The 19,959-nt window shown below is 43.9% G+C and overlaps 2 protein-coding genes across 2 annotated transcripts; both read left to right on the forward strand.

Moving 5' to 3' along the window:
* The first annotated feature begins 292 nt into the window (after positions 1-292).
* LOC140253316 (intestinal mucin-like protein) lies at positions 293-7,063 on the forward strand. Its single transcript, XM_072338832.1, has 8 exons — positions 293-355; positions 981-1,109; positions 1,774-1,813; positions 2,092-2,221; positions 4,224-4,328; positions 4,965-4,999; positions 5,375-5,558; positions 6,195-7,063. Exons 1-5 carry the CDS (start codon positions 293-295, stop codon positions 4,228-4,230), a joined length of 369 nt encoding a protein of 122 aa, XP_072194933.1. The 3' UTR covers positions 4,231-4,328; positions 4,965-4,999; positions 5,375-5,558; positions 6,195-7,063.
* A 1,727-nt stretch (positions 7,064-8,790) lies between these two features.
* On the forward strand, positions 8,791-14,337 carry LOC140253317 (uncharacterized). Its single transcript, XM_072338833.1, has 8 exons — positions 8,791-8,961; positions 9,235-9,275; positions 9,383-9,444; positions 9,767-10,128; positions 10,264-10,361; positions 10,442-10,570; positions 13,345-13,377; positions 13,898-14,337. The coding sequence occupies exons 1-8, from the start codon at positions 8,791-8,793 to the stop codon at positions 13,959-13,961; spliced, it is 960 nt and encodes a 319-aa protein (XP_072194934.1). The 3' UTR covers positions 13,962-14,337.
* Positions 14,338-19,959: the final 5,622 nt, after the last annotated feature.

Raw genomic sequence — 19,959 nt, forward strand, 5'->3', positions numbered from 1 at the left:
GCTACAGCGTGGATGCTGACTGTCCTCAAGCCATCTATTTTGTGTAGTTTGATAGTATAACTAACAGTTCACCTTGGGAGGATTAGCTAAGAAAAGTCTGTAGTAATGCATTTAATGGAATTACACTTTGTTTTTTGGCATGCATACCATAGTCTTTAGTTTATTCCATCTGCAGCCTGCTTTCTTCTTTACTTCTTCTTGCAGTAGTCTAGCCCAGAAGAGCACAATTCTAGAGCGTGCTTCAAGGCATAATCAATTAATGGGTTAGTGTGTTTTCACTTATTTTTCCGCAATGCATCTATCGGTGCTGTCATTTTTATCTAATTTTAATATCCAGGGATATGAACGGCAACACGTAGAGGGTGAATGTTGTGGAAAACGTGTGTAGACTAAGTACATACATCCCACTGTTCCAGTCTCATATTCAATGTAGGCATGCTTTACATATTACCTCTCTACCAGACTGTGCATCTGAAATGTCAGCAACATACCTGAAGCAAAGACAATCTACAGTGTTTTGGCCTGAGGGAAGTGTTAATGAAATCAAATTTTCTGCTAGGCTTTTCTGGAATGATAAGCCAGTAATATCATGGAAAAGTTTGTGTGTCGTTTATTTAGTTATTTATGTATGGATGATTAGAAGCTTGAAATGTTCTCTGTTACTTAGTTTCCAGGTTCTGAGGAATGTTAGAAACACCTGCACGTGAAACAATGTTATTGCCACTATTTAGCTTTCCCTAGGCAAAATCCATGGGCTAATGTGCTTTTAAAGCTCCGAGTGCTTTCTTTTTCAAGGGAAATGCCACAAGATTCTCTCCGCTTGTGGCATACCGTGATGTACACAAAATTCTTTATTCAAAACTGCTCTTCACCTAAAAATAATTGACTGAGAAACAACATGAAAGTCATTTTCAGAGGAGAGGAACAGTTGTCTGAGTTCCCTTCACCTCTTCCTATCGCATTTTGTATTTCACTTGCAGCCTGGAGAGTTCATAAATGACCCTTACAACAACTGCACCGTTTCTAGTTGTACACGTCTCAAGAACCAGCTTATCTCTTCCACATCTGAAATTACATGTTCTGCATTCAATGAGGAGACCTGCAAACCTGTAAGTAGAGATGGAAAACATACTCTCTAGGTCGTGCATAAATTGCTTCAGTTTAGTTCAATCACCTAATAGAACAACATCTCATTGACTCAGATGACTGTCTCCAAAGTTTCTCTGTCCCACCGGTGTGGGTTTCTGCTTCACCTATTTGCAGACTTAGAGTGTATTAAATAAGATATCTGCCACGATCTTATGATTCTTCAAAAAAACCAGTCAGAATTCAGATGACAGTACTCGCTGATTACTTCATGAGAGGTCGTGCCTAAAAAAGAACCACATTTTTTTTGAATGTCACAGACATACAAGCTGACCAGTCAGTGGGCAGTAGCACCACGTACCACACAAATAGAGAAAAGAAGTCTGTGAGATTTTTTTTTTTATTTTTATTTTTTTTTATTTATTTTTTTTTTTTTTTGGAGTGATGGTTTGATGGTTACTGTAGGCTTCCTTCAAAACTTCATCTGTGTTTCCAGTCTCTGGTAAAAATTGATAGATTTCAAGTCTGTTATAGACCACAATGTTTGTTTATTCTGATAAGTGCTAGAGTTATAGCTAGTAATTTCTAGCCACTGAAAATCTGCTCTCCTCTATTATTGACCTAAAAGTGTCTTTAATACAGGAGAAGAAAATAATACTATTTTCCTGACTTTTTTTGTTCTTTTAGGGAACTGTTACATTCTTACCTAACGGATGTTGCAAAATCTGTAAGTATGTCGCCATACCTGAAATAACAGCACAGAAAATGAATTTGCTTCTTAAATCAGCCCATTCTATCCTGCAGAGGCTGATAGGTTTGTATTTAAATAGATGCACCTGTGCTTATGTTTGTTACTCTAAGCATTCAGCACCCAATCTGTCTGGGAGGGTTTAAACTGAAGCAGAAAGACGGTTCTTTCAGTGCTCCGGCAAAGCCAAGTGTACTGAACTTCAGGGACAAAATGGAGCTATTTCACTGAAGGTATTTTCTGATCTTTCCCTTCAGGTGTACCTCTGGATAGCCCCACGCCGTGCTCAGTCCGTGAGAGAAGAGACTTTATTGTCTATAAGCACTGCCGTTCTCCGGAGAGAGTTGTCCTGACTGAATGTGAAGGAATGTGTGGAACTTTCTCACTGTAAGTAAACTGACCGGATGGTGAGATTTGAATTCTGCCACTGACCAAAAGTTGATTATGCCTGCTGAATTTGAAGAAAAAGAATGCATCATAAAGTGTGACATAAAGTGACTCTGAGAAACTTTCAGTCAAGTTTGGCACCAGGTCTCATTTTAACAGTGTTAGAACATTCTCAGTTCATCAGTTTTCACAAAGATAGTAGTCCTTTGGCGTTGAGAATATGTAATTCATTCACAGCGTTTGAACTTTGAGAGATGTACAATTAGTGCTATAGTAGGAAGTTGTCAGATTTCAACTTTCACAAAAAAGATGTCCGTATCTAGGCTTTCCCTATTGGAAACGTATCGACGCAGCCATTTTCAATATTCATTCATCTCATACCAAAGGAGATATCCAAAAGAGATTAACTGAACTGCATTCTGAAGTGCCTATTTATCTGTTCTCATTGCAAAGCTGAAGGGCATTAGCTGAGAGCTGGAAGGTTCTGTTGAAGAAAGCTGGTGTACAATTAGAGTAGCACACGGTTGCTGCGTGCAAACATTGTGCTTTGTGTTACATTTGCTGTACCATTTTGATGCCACTGCAGGGTTTTCTTTCTGTCCCACCTAGTAATAGGCAAACTCCTTCTAGTTACGGGAGTTAGAAGATCCAGTGTAAAGAGTATCCCTGCAGGTTTTGGCTTTGCCACTTCAGGGCAGTGTAAGGCTTAGAATGTAAAATGACTTCAGAGGCAGTAAAAAGCCTGCTGCCTACAACAGGGAGTTTGTATTTTATCAGGTGAAGAGGTTTACTTCTGAAAATAGCTGATGCTGATATTTCCCCACTGGACTTGTATGCTTTTAGTAAGCATTAAAATAAGTTTTTCCGGTAGGAATTTGTACATATGCACAACACGGTGTTTTTTACAGCACTCAGGAATACAGCAGCTCCTTTGGTTTTGCTGTGCTACCTATAAGTAGTTTCCCAAGAGCAGGCACAGTCAGAGAATTCTTACTTACGAGTGCTTTGCAGTTCCAGGTCAAACTGTACACGTCAAACCTCCTTTCCACACTCTGTCACCTCAGAACTTTGCAGTTCAGTTCACACTTGTGTCGAACTGGATGACAAAATCAAATCTGGAACAGTTAAAACCTTTTCTAGCAGAGAAATCTACAAGTAGACCCTTAAAGGGAGAGGAAGGCAAGAAGCATTAATTCTGCAAAGCTTCAAAGCGAATATTAGTGGCAGTGAGCAGGGAGCGGGTTGACTGTACCTCAGAGAAGGTGCCGTTGCTACATGAATAAAGAGCACTGCTGCCGGGAACCTCCGAGCACAGCTCCGAAACACTCGGCTACTCTAATGAGCTGAGGTTGCCCACGAGTATTCCCTGGGATGCACCCCAAGTCTTCTTTTACAATAGGTTACATGCTTCGCTGTAAGTAAGGTGAAGTATGCGCCATGTCTGGAAGTGCATGGGTTTTATTTCCAGCTGGTGTCATCTCCAAGGTAATTTAAATCTTGGACAGCTTCTTCCCAATAATCTGTGGCTGCTCTGGAAACTCAGTGCTGTTCATATGAATCTACCATTAATAGACGGAGAAATTCTCTGAAGATTTTCTTTTAAAGTGAACACAGTTCTTTTGTGAACTACTGCTGGACAATTATTTCAAGGGTGCTCTGCACTGCATTTCCCTACTTTTAGGGAACCGCTACCTCTTTATTTTTTCCACTCTAACTCATTTGCTTTTAATCTGACACTTTTCTCTGTCACTTCCCTTTTTCTCTGAGATAAGCATATTTTGTTAGAGATTACATCCAGTGGGGGAACAGAAGGAGAAGCGTGAGCTAGAATTATATGCTGATGAAAGAGCTTTACAGCAGGTCAAGCTTCAAGAAACTTACCCTGAACAAATCCCAACCTTGAAAGATGTTCGTTTTGAGAATTTTGTGGATGTTTTAGGCTACAAGTAATACTCCCGGACAGGATTATCTGGCTAACTTTATCTCCATTTGTCCTTTGCAGAATGTGATATAAAAACCTGCATTATCGACAAAACAGCACACGACTTAGGTTTCCAGCCAGAGGTAGCTATACCTGAGAATGGTTGTTGTCCTGTCTTCTCCTGTAGTAAGTACCACGTTTCCCTAAGATGCTCTTTTGAAATTTTTCACTGAGAGGGCATTGAGGCCCAGGCCCAGGCTGCCCAGAGAAGCTGTGGACGCCCCATCCCGGGAGGCACTCGCATCCAGGCTAGATGGGGCCCTGGGCAGCCCGATCCGGTGATCAGCAGCCCTGCCTACGGCAGGGAGTTGGAAACGGGTGATCTTTGAGGTCCCTTCCAACACAAGCCTCTCTAGCATTTTATGACTCTGATTTTTAATTCCTTCAACTATGCAGTTTTTCTAAATGAGTCACAATCAGAAGAAGTAGATGGCTAACGATAAAGAAAAGCTCAGTTAATGTCAAATGTGGGTAAAACTATGTGAAGTAAATTAGTTTTGCATATGCAAAATACCAGGAAATAGAATTACCGCAAACTTTGTGCATAACATTTCAGCAGATGTTACGTGTGGGCTTCAGAATGACAGTTAGCAATGTGTACTAGCTATGCTTTTCTTTCCATCGTGCACACTACAGGGGCTTAGCAAATAAACTCAGTTCTACTCTCTGCCTTCTCTATAACACCAAGAATTCCAAGCTGAATACTATAACTAACTGGTTATATCATTCCTAGCACACCCTTTTCATTTTTTTTTCTTACAGTACCAAAAAGTGTTTCTGAAGGAGTTGAATTTAAGGTAGGTCTTCTTCCAGACACTTCTATCCACGGGTCGATGCAGCCTGAATCAGAATTTTATGAACTTGTTATTGTCAACAGCCACATAAGAAACAAGATTTAAGTGGTCCATAACTGTTCCCTGCCAGTAACCTTACGTGTCACCAGAAATATTAATAAATGGGTGATCCTGGAGACCAGTAGCTTCTTTAGTAAATGATATAAATAAAGATTGTTAGATTTTGGAGTGTAAAAGTCAGAATGGTGATGGATCACAAACTTAAAAGCTACACTGAGTATAACCATTAACTTTTGATAGTCTGGGGGACATATGTTTCTACACACCCACCAAATTCTTGCCAGCACGTTTTCTCTCTGGTTTCCTTCATCTTTTCAGACCGGGGCAGCGGTGCCAAAAAGCTCTCTTGAAGATTTTGTGTGCACAGATGAGCAGGAGGCTGTGATGCGAACCGACCGCATCCAGGGCGGTGGCTGTCAGTGATGAGTGCAACCACTGATCAAAGTGAAAGTGGTAACTTTCAGACAGGCCTTGACAGCCATTGAATTGAATTACCTTTGGGGTAGGTTTTGTGTAAGTCAGGCTGTTTGATTTCAGGAGCAGGTGTCATTCTTTGGCTTCAGATTTGCCTCTTTTGAGCAGGGTTCAACAGAACCTAAAAATACAAATAAAAAACAAACAAATAAAAAAATAAAAAAAACAGCTGTGGGGAATTGAACCTTTGTTAGTGAAAATGCAAGTTGTAAAACTTTTAGACTACTTTTCTCCTTCCCCTTTTCACCTTCTGGCTTGGAAATTTTGTAACATCTATAAGTAATGAAGATACAGCTGTTTAGCACAGGCAGCGGAGTCACCAACAGTTTTATAATGAAACTTCTGTCGGTTGCCAGTCACGGTATCCATTATACAAAAAGAGATTTGATCCCTTTAAATGATTTTTAAAAATTACACCTGATTTTAAAGTTTACTTTCCCCTTTACTACCTGCTGTTGTCAAAGGTAACATAGCTGTAACATTCTGTCAGAAGGATGCTCTGCTCACTTAACATACGAAAAATGAATGTTAGGTTTTAATAATAAAGCAATAGAAAAACTGCTAGGGTTTGAATCTGAAGTTAGCCATTGCTATATAGATCCCCTTTTTTTGTATCACAAGGTTTGATCATAAATTGTCCTCCCTACTTTAAATATTTCTACAGATTCCTGAAGGCATCTTGAAGAACCGCGTATCCCAAATATCTCCACCTTGAAGCCAGTCTCTCTGATAACTGCAGGATAACTTTAGACTTCAGGTTATAAAGTGCAACAGGGAATGAGAAACAGTGGATCTGGCAGGTGACTACGCCTAAGCCGGGTAACAGACTAACGCCAGGAAACGAAGCGCTGGAAATCACTGCTGACGGCAACCAGAGTTTCTCACCGTGTCGTCGAACGTGTGAGAGATAGCACAGGTCGTCAAAGAGACAAGGGGCTATCGCATCCAGGCTGGACATCCGCGGTCTGCTCACCACTGTCCAGTAGCGCACCGCTGTGCCGCACAGCGCTCGTACGCCACTCCGGTGACTTTCCAGCGAAGAGCAAACTATATATTTCATGTGTTAATTATGTTGCCTACAGAATTTACAGATATTTATATCATGAAATAATATGGTATATAAATATATATATATGTATATAAAGAGACAGGTTTTAATTCTAACTGCAATGTATTTTGTTTTTGTATTGTACTAATAACTTCAACTACTGAGGTGTAATGAGCATGATGCCTCATCCACGTTGCCCCATCTCGCCTTCCTTGCAGTTGGATCCTTTACACTGAATTCTCATCCTTTTTCTGTGTTTTTTTGTTTGTTTTTGTTGGTTTGTCGTGATTCTGTTATTTTTTTAATGTACTTTGTGTGTGTGCGTTAATTTTGTATTGACTGAAGTAAAGGTTGTTTTTGTGTAAACATTTAAACTTTAAAAAGGAATAAAACAAAAGCTAATTTTGTTTCTCAAGTTCTCTCTGCTAAAATACGCACTAGCAAGAAATTTGTATTGTTAAATAAATCAATTAGTTGTTAAATGTGAACGCGTGTCTGTTGTCACCGGGAGGGGAGAAAGCCCTGCCGAAAACGTGTCTGAAATCGCAGTTGCAGAGAGCATCTGGAGTTTGCCAACCGTTTCCCGGCTGTGTCAGGATGCAGTTTGGGTACTACCGAATCAGCACTAGTCCTGTTTTACGGTTTTGTTTTTGGTTTCATCTTTTCATCACCTGTCACGTACCTTATGAGGCTGCGCGTTTGGGACAAGGTGAATTTAGATGACATTGTGAAAACGGGGCCAAACTCATCCGTTACGGCTGACGCGGGCCGAGAGCGGCCAGGAAAGCCGTCAGCAGCCGGGGGAGGGGGGCGAGTCGGGGCGGGGGGGAGAACCGGGGTTGGGGTCGGGCCGGGGGGGGGGGGCGAGCCGGGGGGGGTCGGGCCGAGCTGGGTCGGAGGGAGAGCGTCGGGCGGCGGCGCTGAGCCGCGGGGGGCCGGGAGCCCCTCTAGGAATCAGCGCAGCCCCGGCTAGGGCGGAGGGAGCGGCCGCAGCCGCCGGGCCGCTTCCGCGCCGCGCTCGGCCGGCCGTGCCCTGCCCCACGAGCGGGGCCCGTGTGTTCCGGTGTTCCTTTTGCACCCCGTTGCTAGAAGTGAGAAACAGCGACAGCTCGTCGGAAACAACTTGCGACGGGTTATCGGAACCGGCCCCGCGCTGTGCCGTCTCACCCGAGTTCACGAAACGCGGGTCGCTCAAGCCGAGCGGGGCGCGGAACCCGTACGCAGCGCCCGCTTCGTCCACCTCCGCCGAGCACCCCCGTTCGTTCAGGCCGTTCGTTTAGAGCTGTGACGGAGCGCTCTGACGGCGCTGCTTTGTAAAAGAGGCAGTTAAAAGAAATGTAATATGCAAGCGAGAGACCTTCAGCTCGCTTTCCAAGTGACGACTGTGCAGATGGATGGATTTCGTCCAGATGGAGTGAAATATCATGTTTAGTTTCTATTTTCTTCGTAAGAATAAATATCAGGGTCCTGGCATTAGGAAGCGCTTCTTCTTTTCATAAAATCTATTAACTCACAAGTCTCACTCTGAAACGTAGCCGAGCAGACGGCCGGTTTGATCTAAGGAACAGGTAGCTGGGCAGTAACTTTGCTTTTCCTCGGCGGGATCTGACACCTCACTCCGCACGTTCAGATCTCCCTTCTCTTCCGTTTGATGCTGCCGATGGCCGTGTAAAATATACGTGTAACAGCGTGCAATAAAAACATTCACACTTCTACCATCGTAGACATGAAAATGAGCGCAGTCCAACTTTCAGGAGTTTCAATTAAGAACGAAACTGCCAGTGAAAGTGCCTTTGATTACAGCAGTCTTTACAGAGTACCCGTGTCCTTTACTGGAGATAAGTGAAGTCTCACCCAAATCATTCCAGCTGATGTTCACGACACACGAGCGCAATCCCAAGCGGCACCGCACGGAACCGCTCGCAAAGCCACGCTTCACATTTTACCGGTCGGGAATTTTCTGTAGCGCATCGCAAACCCAACGGGGAATCCGTCACATCCCCGCCGCCATGTTTTCACTGCTGCCTTCAATCACGTTTTCTGGGTCAGGGCCAAAGTATTCACAGGTTCAACACATTTTTTTTTATTTTTTTTTTAATTTTTTTTTTTTTTTTTTTTTTTATGAATGGGGGAAGGAAAGGGGAGTAGAGACAGCACGGAGCAGAGGGCGCTGGAAAGCGTTAATGCCGGGGACGTTCTTTGGAAGGGCGTGATGAGACGCAAAGCGAGTCGTTTGAATGAGGCACGACGATTTCACTTATTAATGAGCCTCACAACGAGGTGTGAAGAAGTGGACAACAAACTTGACAATGCGTTTCAGATCTTTAGTGCAGATCGGAAGTCCGCGTGTCGAGCTGTCAAACCCCCGCCCGGCTCTAACGAGGTAACGACTCCCAGGTGCCGCGGGGGCGGCGCAGCCGCGACTGGTTCGCAGCCGGGGGCGGGTCCTCCCGCTACGCCTCTTAAGCTCCTCCGGAGGCCGTAGGGAGTTACCAGAGGGATCCGGGATTCCATAGAAGATGGTAGTCGGCGTGGGCTCCGCTTCTCCGTCAGGTTTGGGGGCTGCAAAGCGTGGTGAGGGGCTGCTTTTTTTTACGGGAATTTGCGATTGGGATTTTTTGTAACGTTCTCTCTGTGTTCTGCTGTTTTGTTTCAGGTTGCGGTGGGACGTCTCCCGGTGAAGGTAAGCTCGAAACGGTGAGTCGTCCGGGTATTAACGGGACCCCGGAGGCGGCGAGAGCCGAGGGGCCGTTCGGGGCCGTCGCCACGCACGGACTGCTGAAACAAGTTTTCTCCTATTGCAGGCCGAAGGGGTTCCGGCAGCTGTTCTCGACCGTCACGCCTTCCTCGCTTTGTTTTCATCAGGGTGCGTTCTCAAGAATAAGAACAAGAGCAACTACGGCAGGAGACGGGCGTCACCTCAAAGAGGAAAAAGGAGGTGAAAGCCAGTTCAGGATCCCCTTTGTGGGGGGAAGGTGACGGCTAACCGAAGCTTGCAAGATCGCTAACAGCAAAACAGAGGCTAGAGAACGTGCGGGTGTGTCGTTATCAGGACTGTCACCTGTGAAATAGGGGATGAGAGAAGGCGGAGGTGAAGAAGCCCTTCTAAGGTTCAGCAGCGGCTGCCGAGACGGTTCCTCGGGTTCGTCGGAAGCGAGAGTCCCGGAGGAAGGACGATTTCCTCTGAGATGCGGAGGAGCCGGTTAAAGATCCCGTAGGTAAAAGGCTGGTGAATCCTAGAGGCGCCGAGGTGGGAAGAGATGTCCAAGACCGTCGTTTCCAGCGGCAGCTTAAGCACAGGCGTCTACAAGGCTCAGCTGAATCTTCTCTGGAAGCACCACATCCGAAGGGCTCCTCAAGACATCCTAGGACGCGGAGGCGACTTTCTCCCGGGGAGCCTATTTCAGCGTTTAACTGCCCTTTGAGTCAAGAAGCGTTTCCTGATTTCCAGGCTAAAGGTATCGAGTGGCAACCGTGGGCTTTTTTTGTCCTTCTTTCAGCAGGGAGAAGAGAGTATTGCGGTCGTCAGGATAAGCATCTTGGAGATGTGGTAAGAGAGCCCTAAGGTATCCCCTGAGCATTCTTTCCCTTGATCTTACTGGGCTACGCCTATGTCCGCCGTGGAAGCGGGCAGAAGCGAGCCCTCGAGAGGTCGGTACGTCGTTTTTTGTGCTGTTTGTTACAGGCAAGGCGGACGAGGAAGGACGGAGAGCCCAAAGGAGCGCAGCCTTCAGCGAGGGAGGGAAGAAGAGCCGGCGTCACGTCCCCGGGTGTCACGGTGTGGTGAGTAACGGGCTGTTTGGGGAGTTTGAGTCCTCTTTGCTGGGGTTGTTTAAGGCTTGTCTTTATTCTTTTTTTGGCAGCGTGAGCAGCGCAGCAGAGCATTTGGATGGAGGGCGGGTGAGCCCCGCGAGCCGGCTGTCGCAGCGGTTCATCAGAAGCAGTTCGAGGAGCAGAGGTGGCATTGGATCGGAGCAGCTGCACGGAGCGAGGTGTGTCCTTTTTTGTTTAGTGCGTTGCTTTTTGGTGTTGGGGACTTTTTGTCGGGTGATGTTGTGTTTAGAGCACTGTCGGTTAGTTAGTGGGTGCGTTTTTTGTCTTGTTTTTTTGTGTTTCTTTGTGTTTTCACTTGGTGTTTTTTGTGGTATTTTGTCTTGGTATTTTTGTGTGTTTTTTGGTGTTTTCACTTGGTGTTTTTTGTCTTGGTTTTTTGTGTTTCTTTGTGTTTTCACTTGGTGTTTTTTGTGGTATTTTGTCTTGGTATTTTTGTGTGTTTTTTGGTGTTTTCACTTGGTGTTTTTTGTCTTGGTTTTTTGTGTTTCTTTGTGTTTTCACTTGGTGTTTTTTGTGTGTTTTGGTGTTTTCACTTGGTGTTTTTTGTGGTATTTTGTCTTGGTATTTTTGTGTGTTTTTTGGTGTTTTCACTTGGTATTTTTTGTGGTATTTTGTCTTGGTATTTTTGTGTGTTTTTTGGTGTTTTCACTTGGTGTTTTTTGTCTTGGTTTTTTGTGGTTTTTTTGTCTTGGTTTTTTTGTGTGTTTTGGTGTTTTCACTTGGTGTTTTTTGTGGTATTTTGTCTTGGTATTTTTGTGTGTTTTTTGGTGTTTTCACTTGGTGTTTTTTGTCTTGGTTTTTTGTGTGTTTTTTGGTGTTTTCACTTGGTGTTTTTTGTGGTTTTTTTGTCTTGGTTTTTTTGTGTGTTTTGGTGTTTTCACTTGGTGTTTTTTGTCTTGGTTTTTTCTGTGTTGGTTTGACTTTGTCGAGGGGGGAGAACACAGCTCACACTGGGTGACTGCTCTGGTCACTTAGTGTGGGCTGTGTTCTCCCCCCTTGGAATAATGCTGGAGACCCGGTTTTGCACTATCTTTAAAAAGATATAATTTTTTTTTTTGGGCGGGACGGTGGGTGAAACATAGTGGCAGATAGTTTTTTTGCGGGCCCCCCGCCCCCTCGGGGGCCGACCCCGCCCCCTCGGGGCCCCTCCCTCCCCTGGGCCCCTCCCCTGGGCCCCCTTCGGGGCCCCTCCCCTGTGCCCCCTTGGTCCCTCCCCTGCCCCTTGGAGCCCCTGCCCCCTTGGTCCCACCCCTGCCCCTTGGAGCCCCTCCCCTGCCCCCTTGGGGGCTGCCCCCTGAGTCCCCGCTTGGGCCCTGCCCCTCGGGGTCCCTCCCTTGTCCCCTTGGGGCCACCCTCTGAGTGGGGTGTGTGGGGAGGAGCCCCTCCCTGGTGAAGGGGTCTCTTCCTTGGGAGCCGGGGTGGCTCCTTTGTGGTGGTGGTGCTCTTGATCTTGAGGGAAGGAGCTCAAGTGAGGAGAAGCTGCGTTCTGGGTCCTGCTGAAGAAGAAGACTTGGTTTAATTTAAGATAAAAGATCTTGGTAAAAAAAAGATCTCAGTTAAGATCTTTTTGAAACGACACTTGCTCTGTGCCTAAGGGGGTCTTTGGGGATTTCCTGTTTACAGAAGTTTGGTTAAGGGGCTGAAGGTGGAATACACTGAGATGCGTGCCACAAGTATAAGTCCTGTATGTGCTATGAATGGTTTTACGGTATCAATAATCTAGGTAGACTGAGTGGTTACTGAGGAGGGAAGTGGCTGCTCTGTTCTCTGTAACATTATTGTCATTTCCTCTTAGGGAGAAAAAATAAAACCTAACAGGCAAATAAATGGAAATGCTTGTGAAAGCTGTTGTGAGAGCTCTCTGAGGCCAATTATTTATATCAATTATTTATGAATTAGTGTATATATAATATACTTCATATAGCATATTATATGCATTATAATTATTTATTTAATAATTATATCAATTACATATTAAGTATAGAAAACTATCTCTTTGTAGGCAGAGTTTTACTCAGTTTGTACTAATGTGCCCCCTGTAAAGTGCCCCAAATTGCAAGATGGGGGACTTTTAAAATATCTGAATTTAAATAATGAAAAGCTAGCTTGCCCTTAATAGCGTGTCTCCTGCTTCTTCTTACTCGAGCATAACTGTCAAGGAGAACTTCAGGATAGAATTCTGTTCTCCTCATTTCAATGCATATCTCTAAAATACTGGTAACTAACCTTATTTCTGTGGTTTGGGAAGCAGGTGATAAATCCCTTTTGCAGAATTATTGGCTTGTGAAAGCTTTTTAGCAAGACTTTCTGCAGTGGGAGCTGCTGATCTGCACTGTGTGTGGCATCTGGGATGGCAAGACTATCTGCCCTGTAGCAGAAAGACTGGGCTTATATAGCAGAAAGACTAGACTTAGCAACTTGAGGCTTTGCAGTGAAGCAGATACCTCTCTGTCTCTGACTTAACAGGAAATCAGTGCTTACCTCAAAAGAAGGAAAGAAAAAAGGATGCTCTATTTCTGTGCTTTGGCCCGGCTTCTTTGCTGCTGAAGGTTTTGATCTTGGGGAATGTGAAGAGGAAGAAAAATGATCCCTCAAGTGATCTGCTATTTGGCATTGCATGTTCTGTAAAAGAAAAAGTGAGACTTAAATCAATAACAAACATTTTTTACAGGATACCTATGGCAGAGATACTGTGCATCAGGCTTGCTTTGTGCAGAGTGAAATGGCCAACTGTGTTGCCAGTGTTTGTATTGGATTGTTGTAGCTGTATTTACAAATGGAAGTGTTTCTTGAGCTCACAGGTGCCTGTGTGCTCCTGACTTTGGTGTAGCAGTGACTGCCTTGTTTTCAAATAAAGAAAGAAAACAAAAAAACTTTCTGCTGTCCATTTTTAAGATGAGCTCGCTAAGAATAATCTCTGCTTTCTCACTAGGTTAACTGAGCTGGTGCTTCACTGCGTGACCCTGTAAGTCCAACATGTAAGTTAGTTCATGTGAACATTTGTCCCAAACAGAGATGCAGCATTAACATTAACTATACAAATGCATCATGCTCTGCACTGTACACTTTAACAAAAGTAATGGAACTGCACTGCAGTTCTGCCATACAAGAATATACTACACACAAGCATTTATATCTTTATACAAGTCTGCAATTATTAATTGGTTTCACTTGCAAATAGTTAAGGATCTATTTCTGCTGACACTAAAGTGAAGCGTGTGGGTAATCCAGGAGAGAAAATAGGGCAGCAGCATTATACATAACTCAAACTGTAATGACTTGACTGCAACAGAATCTTGATGAGTTATTTGATAATTTCACTCACTAGTTCCATATGATGTTTGTAGACAATTGAGGTGTTGCTCTCTGTGATAAACATAATGGGGGGGTTATTTTACATAGGGATGTCTAAAATGTATATTACAGAGAGTAAGTTTATGGATAAACAAATCCACTAACTCAATTAAATGTCTTTTTGTTTACAGAATCAGAAAGCTGACCTGGTTCGAAGGGACATGCGATTCCTACCTCTGCGTGAGATTGCCCTGACTTCAACTGCTCTATGTGAGAGCTGCATCCAAATGCTTTGTAAACTGTGTCAACATTGGGCTATGACTGCTGCCTCGGGGAAGCCTGTTCTGATATCTCAACCTTCTTTAGAGTGAGGTTTTTCTTTATCTCCAGCCTGTACTTCCTCTTACCCAACAAACAGAAAAGCTACTGGGAAAAAGAAGCGGACCCCACATTGCCAAAGCTGCCTTTCAGCAAAGTTGAACAGAGGGAGTTTGAACCCCTCCTTGGATGCTTCCTGAAATCCTTATATTTTTTTTCTTATAATTTTGTTCTGTTAATATAACAGCCACTAATAGACTTGGAATGTATTAGATAGCTGAAGTTAATGGATGTATTGTTCTAAGAATGTATGAGATAGCTGAAGTTAATGGATGTATTGTTCTAATTGTAGAATGGAATAAAATCTGTTCAATGTAAGAATGTAAGAATGTTGAACATTCTTACAATCACTGTCATTTTACAAATCACATTTTCTGCATACTCTTATTATGTATATAATGTATACATAAGAATTATACTACTATAATAATATTATAGTAATATATCTATTACAATATAAAATTATTAAATATTTATTTAATAATAAATATTATAGAATAAATAACTAAAATATATTTATATATACATAATAAAATAATGTGGTTATACAGATCACATTTTCTGTATACATTATTATTATCAATAATGGCTGAACAAAAACTATGGGTTGCAGCTATACGGCCTAAATTTGCCAAAAAAAACACCCCACTGAAACACCACCTTTCACACTTGTCTGTGGGGTCATAATATATTTCCTGAGTGCCTCCATTGATAAGAGAGCTTTCCCTATTCATACTGGTCCTTGCACTGTCTTCCCTCACAAACAGAGGTACAAACTCTCCCTGCCCTCTCACTTTAACCAGGAAGCCAGACTCTACAATAGTATCCCTCTGCCAGCAAAGACAACAAAGGACTTCCTTTCTCTTGTTTATTTTTATGATAAATCAGAAACAAAAGCCCCAATCACTTGAGCTTGGTGAGAACAAATGGCATTAGACAGCAAGCAGCTTTAAAAATCTAACCTTTGTCCTACAATTGTATATGTGGAGTTCTAAGCCTGCAGCAACTGAGAAAAAAATTAACCTTTTCCACTATCTATGCTGACCTGTGGTAATTACATCCACAGTCATCTCCCTTCCACACTGATCTGGGTTACCCAGCAGAGAAGCAATGTCTTTCCCCCCCCCATACCTAAACAATTAATGCCAAACTAAGGAGATTTTTTTTTTTTTTTTTTTTTTTTTTTTTTTTTTTAATTAGAAAACCAAAACATTACAAGGACAATAGGAGGTCTTAAACTTCTTTACCTGATTTAGGCTTTCTCAGCAGTCTGTAGGTTCTTAAGGATGCGATGTGCACACAAAACAGTAGCAGAAGGAGAAAAAGTAAGGCAAGGGCAATGTTTTAGAATGCATGTTTTAGAATGCATCTTTGTAACTGCACCGGTCTGCTGCACAAAAGATGACACAAGAAGAATGTTAATCTGTCTCCAGAGATGACATAGGCTCACAGCAGAAGTCTGCAAAAGAGGGATCTCCTGAAAGAGATCCTCCCTCAGTGGCGGTCAGCCTTTAAATGAGGTTTAAGATAGGTAGAGCCTCCCCTCAGCTGAATCCTTTTCATCTGTGCTCCGGAGCCTGACCCTGTCTCTTCTTCCAGGTGCTCAGTAAGTGCTTGGGGCTTTGACTCTGCAGTTCCCTTACAGTCATGCAAATCTTACAGGTTACAGTATAACTATTTAGACTGACACATTCTGTCCTTGAAACATCAGACAGAACTGCTTCCCTGAGGGAAGCTGAATTGCTTATCGTTCTTGTGCAGTGGAATAATGCAAGAATAGTAATGTACAGTTCAAATTGTACAAAAATGGTGGTAAATAGATAGCCAGACATTAACTATAGAAAAAAACTCACCAATTCTGAGGCCTTTGGTCTAGAGGGAAAATGCTGAAGCTTGTCACACAAACACCACTAAGGAGAGCTCTCCAAAAGAGATGCTGCCTCAATGGTGGTCAGCCCGCAAATGAAAACTAGGAGAGGTGCAGTGGAGCCGAATCGTCTCCACCTGTGTTCCCACAGCTGACCTAACACTTGCCTCATGTGATTAATCAGAGGTTCAGGCTGTGATTAACAGTTTCCTATACACTTCTCAATAAGATTCCCCAGAAATGAGACCCCACAAACTTGTCTAGCATAGCAAAAGCACACGAGAATGGGTCAAACAAATTCTTATGAAGAAAATCTATTTCATCAGTGGGTACCTCCGGGGAAGACAGTTGTGGAGACCCATTTATGCAGCCAAACCCATTAATGCCACAATGCATTCTGGGCTAGGAGGAGCCTTATCTTAATTAATCCTACCCAAGATTGACACTGTTAAGAAGGCCCACCTGCAGAAACAGACAAGAAGATCACAAGAAAAAAAAAAAAACAACAAACTATATACATATTCTCAACTGCTGACTTATAAAAGAACTTAAAAGGAGCTCCTTAAGGATGCCTTTCTAAGAGCGTGAGAGTTCTCCTGGCCCCAGCAGGGTCCCCCCAAAATCCAAGCTCAGAAAGTGGGTTTTCAAGGGGAAAGTGCTCAGCAGACACTGAGCAGACAACTGTATGTCCAGGTTGGGGGGGGGACAGTGATGAACTGTTTTCCCCAGTGGCCTGTCTTAGAATCTGTGCTCTTCAACATCATATCAAATGATATGAATAGCGGGATTGAGCACACCCTACACACATTCCCAATGACACCGAGCAGAGCGCTGTGGTTCATACAATAGAAGAGAGGGATACCCTCCAAAGGTATTTAGACACACCTCAAAAGTGAGCCCTTGTGAACCTAGTGAGGTTCAACACAGCCAAGCATCACGCTTGGTCAGGGCCTTCCTAGGTACAACCACAGACCAGGAAAAAAGACACGCTGAGATCAGCCCTGCAGGGAAGCATGCGAGGGCTCTGGAGGAATAGAACTTTAATGTGAGCCAACAGTGTGTGCTTACTTAGAACCCAGAAGGCCAATGGTAATAAATAATGGTAAGAAATAAAGCGGAGCTGCCACAGTAGGTCTGGAGAAAGGCCGTGAAAATGAGCAAAGGGCTGCAGCACCTCTTATATCAGGAAAAGGTGAGGGAACTGGGTTTATTTATTACAGAGGAAAAAAGGCCTCATTGCAGACTCCTTGCACTTGCAGGGAGATTATAAACAGGAGAGGGACAAGCCTTTTATTTGGTCTGTGTTTGTAATGCCACAACATGATACAAAGCACAGCAATAAGAGCAGCACAACAGAGTCCTGAGCTGCAGCAGATCAGAGCGAGCCCAAACACAGGAGCAGCCAGAGATGCAGAAACCAAGAAAAGAAGCTGCTTACCTTCACAAAACCTCTACTGGGCCACAAACTCTCACCACCGCTGCCAGACCTTAAATGAGATCTGGGAGGGGGTTGGATCCTGGCTCCACCCCTTCTAGTCAATCATCTGTATTGCGTGCACCTGAGCTCCCCTGGGTTAGCCCTGCCTTCCCACCAGGTGCTCAATCAGATTCCAGATGTCATTTGACATTTCCTCTACAGCCTCATAGTGACAAGATGAAGTGGAATAGCTTTAAACAACAAGAGAAGAGATTTAGGTTAGATGTTAGGAGACACAAATTTTTCAGAAGGGCGCTGAGGAACCGGCACGGGATGCCCGGAGAAGTCCTGTGTGGACAAAAGTAAATCAAATTGCCTTGAAAACAGAAATATTTTAAAACAGAAAACATTTATGTCACATGTGAACTTGTGAGAAAATATCTCAACATTGATCAAAAACAAAACAAATCAAATCAAATCAAAACAAAACAAATCAAATCAAAACAAAACAAAAGTCACTTACCCCATAACCCCAACTTGTAGTGAAAATAAAAATCTGTTCCTTTTTATTTCGAGTGATATTAAAGACAACTTCCTGTGCTCTCACCCAGAGCTATCAAATTTAGCTCTATTAGCGTGCGCCTTTGTCTCAAGTGATGCATGGTCATATTTTACAACTTCTAATTAGTGGGGTAAAAGAGAAGTATCCATTCTGTGATGTTTCTTGAGCATTGTGAAGGCCCCAAAATGACAAACCACACGAGCTGTGTCTGTATGATCACGATCCAAAACATTCAGCACAAGCAAAGCCTTGCATCATTTTTCTCGTGCTGTGTCTCCCATATTCCCCCTTTTTTGTTTAATGATATGAATGGATTTCAGTGTTTGATAAATGCGCTCAATGAGAGCTTGTCCAGTGGAAGACTGAGCAATGCCCGTAGTATGTCGAACCCCCCGTTCTTGGAGGAAAGCTCGAGCGGCCGGTCCGTCCTTGTCTTTAGCGAAGTTCCGTGCAGGCTGCAGAGGCGCAGCGACAGGCGATGTAGACGCGGCGGAGAGAGGCGGCGTCGGGGCGAACGACGTGGGCGGGGTGGGAGGCGGCAGCGGCACCGGCAGCGTCGGGGCCGGAGCGGCAGCGCAGGGGGCGGCTGACGTCGGGGCCGGAGCGAAGGGCGGGGGCGCGCGGGGGGGCGCGACTTCCCTTCTCGCCAGCGTGGAGGGGGGGTCGGTGCCGCGCATCGAATCCCGGCAGGACCCGATTTCGGCACCGAGGGTGGGACGGAGGGCGATGGGGAACAGTCAGAATCCCCTCCTTGACAAATTTAAGCTCGGACAAACAACCACACACCAATATGGTTACATAGAGCTGCGTCCATTTATTGCCCGAAAAGCCATACTTTGATAGCAGACAGAAGAGGGCGTCCGAAAATCACACGCGCTAATTGGAGGAAAGCTACCGCAATAACAACCCTAAAGCCCCCCTTCGAAGCCGCGAGCCGTTCATTCTTTTCCTTGGTTCGCATGCTGTTTATCCTGCTCCGCAGCTGCTGCTCTGTAAAATCCTTCTTGTACCGCAACACAGTTCTTTCTGTCTTTTCTTACATGCCTTTTCACCTGTAGGTCCGCTAACAAACTAACCTAGGTCCTGGGATAAGTGTGGTGCAGAGCAGCCTGAAAATGACGTTAATCATTGTAGCCGTCCCCTGATATTTCACAGAGAGCTCTCCTGCCGCTCCCCTTCCTCCCAAAATCTTGCCACGGAAACCCAACACGGATACCTATAGCTACTGAATAGGCTGTGGAATTCTTTTATCCCGTTCAACTCATCAAAGGTACGCTGAGAACGTTTGACTAAACCTGTCAACAAACCCAGTTCCGTAATAAACATAACTCTGGATACGTTAAAATAACAGCTCTCAAGCCTTCAAAGGAAAATCATGAGGCTGCCTGATGAAAAGTCAAACGCTTCTAGTGAGAGAAACCAAAATTCTGACCGTAACTGAGAACAAATCAGGTTTTCTCATCGCCATAACTGGCACCTGAAATTCCTTCTGTCAAATCTGTTCATGTTAACCGGGAGGCAAATTTGGGTGAGACAACGTATTGCTCGCAGCTTTACTGCAAGAAAAATATATATATTTTCTAGCTGATGGGTAATAGGAAGATCAGCTACGTTTTATTATATTTCCATGTGACAAAGCAAGTGAAATCACTGCCTATTAGAAACTGAGCCAAGTGCTGAGCTTCTCTCTGTAGATTTCAAAACCGAAAGGCTTTACAAAAATAACTCAGGGATTTTTTGCTGTTACTGAGCGTGGAGCCCTCTGTCCCTCTAAGCTTTATCAGCTTTATCAGATCGGCGTGAGTATTATTTAATGGTAACCTGCGTTAACTTAATGCTGACTGGGCTACAAATGTCCATTCGGGTAACTGAGTGATACGGTGTAGTCTTTGTTTTGTCGGTTCGTCACGCTATACTTTTATTATGCATCGTGATTTAAATGCAGTGTGGACAAAAGTAAATCAAATTGCCTTAAAAACAGAAATATTTTAAAACAGAAAACATTTATGTCATATGTGAACATCTGAGA

Source organism: Excalfactoria chinensis, chromosome 5 (genome assembly GCF_039878825.1).
Source record: "Excalfactoria chinensis isolate bCotChi1 chromosome 5, bCotChi1.hap2, whole genome shotgun sequence".
In the NCBI taxonomy this organism is placed as follows: Eukaryota; Metazoa; Chordata; class Aves; order Galliformes; family Phasianidae; genus Excalfactoria; species Excalfactoria chinensis.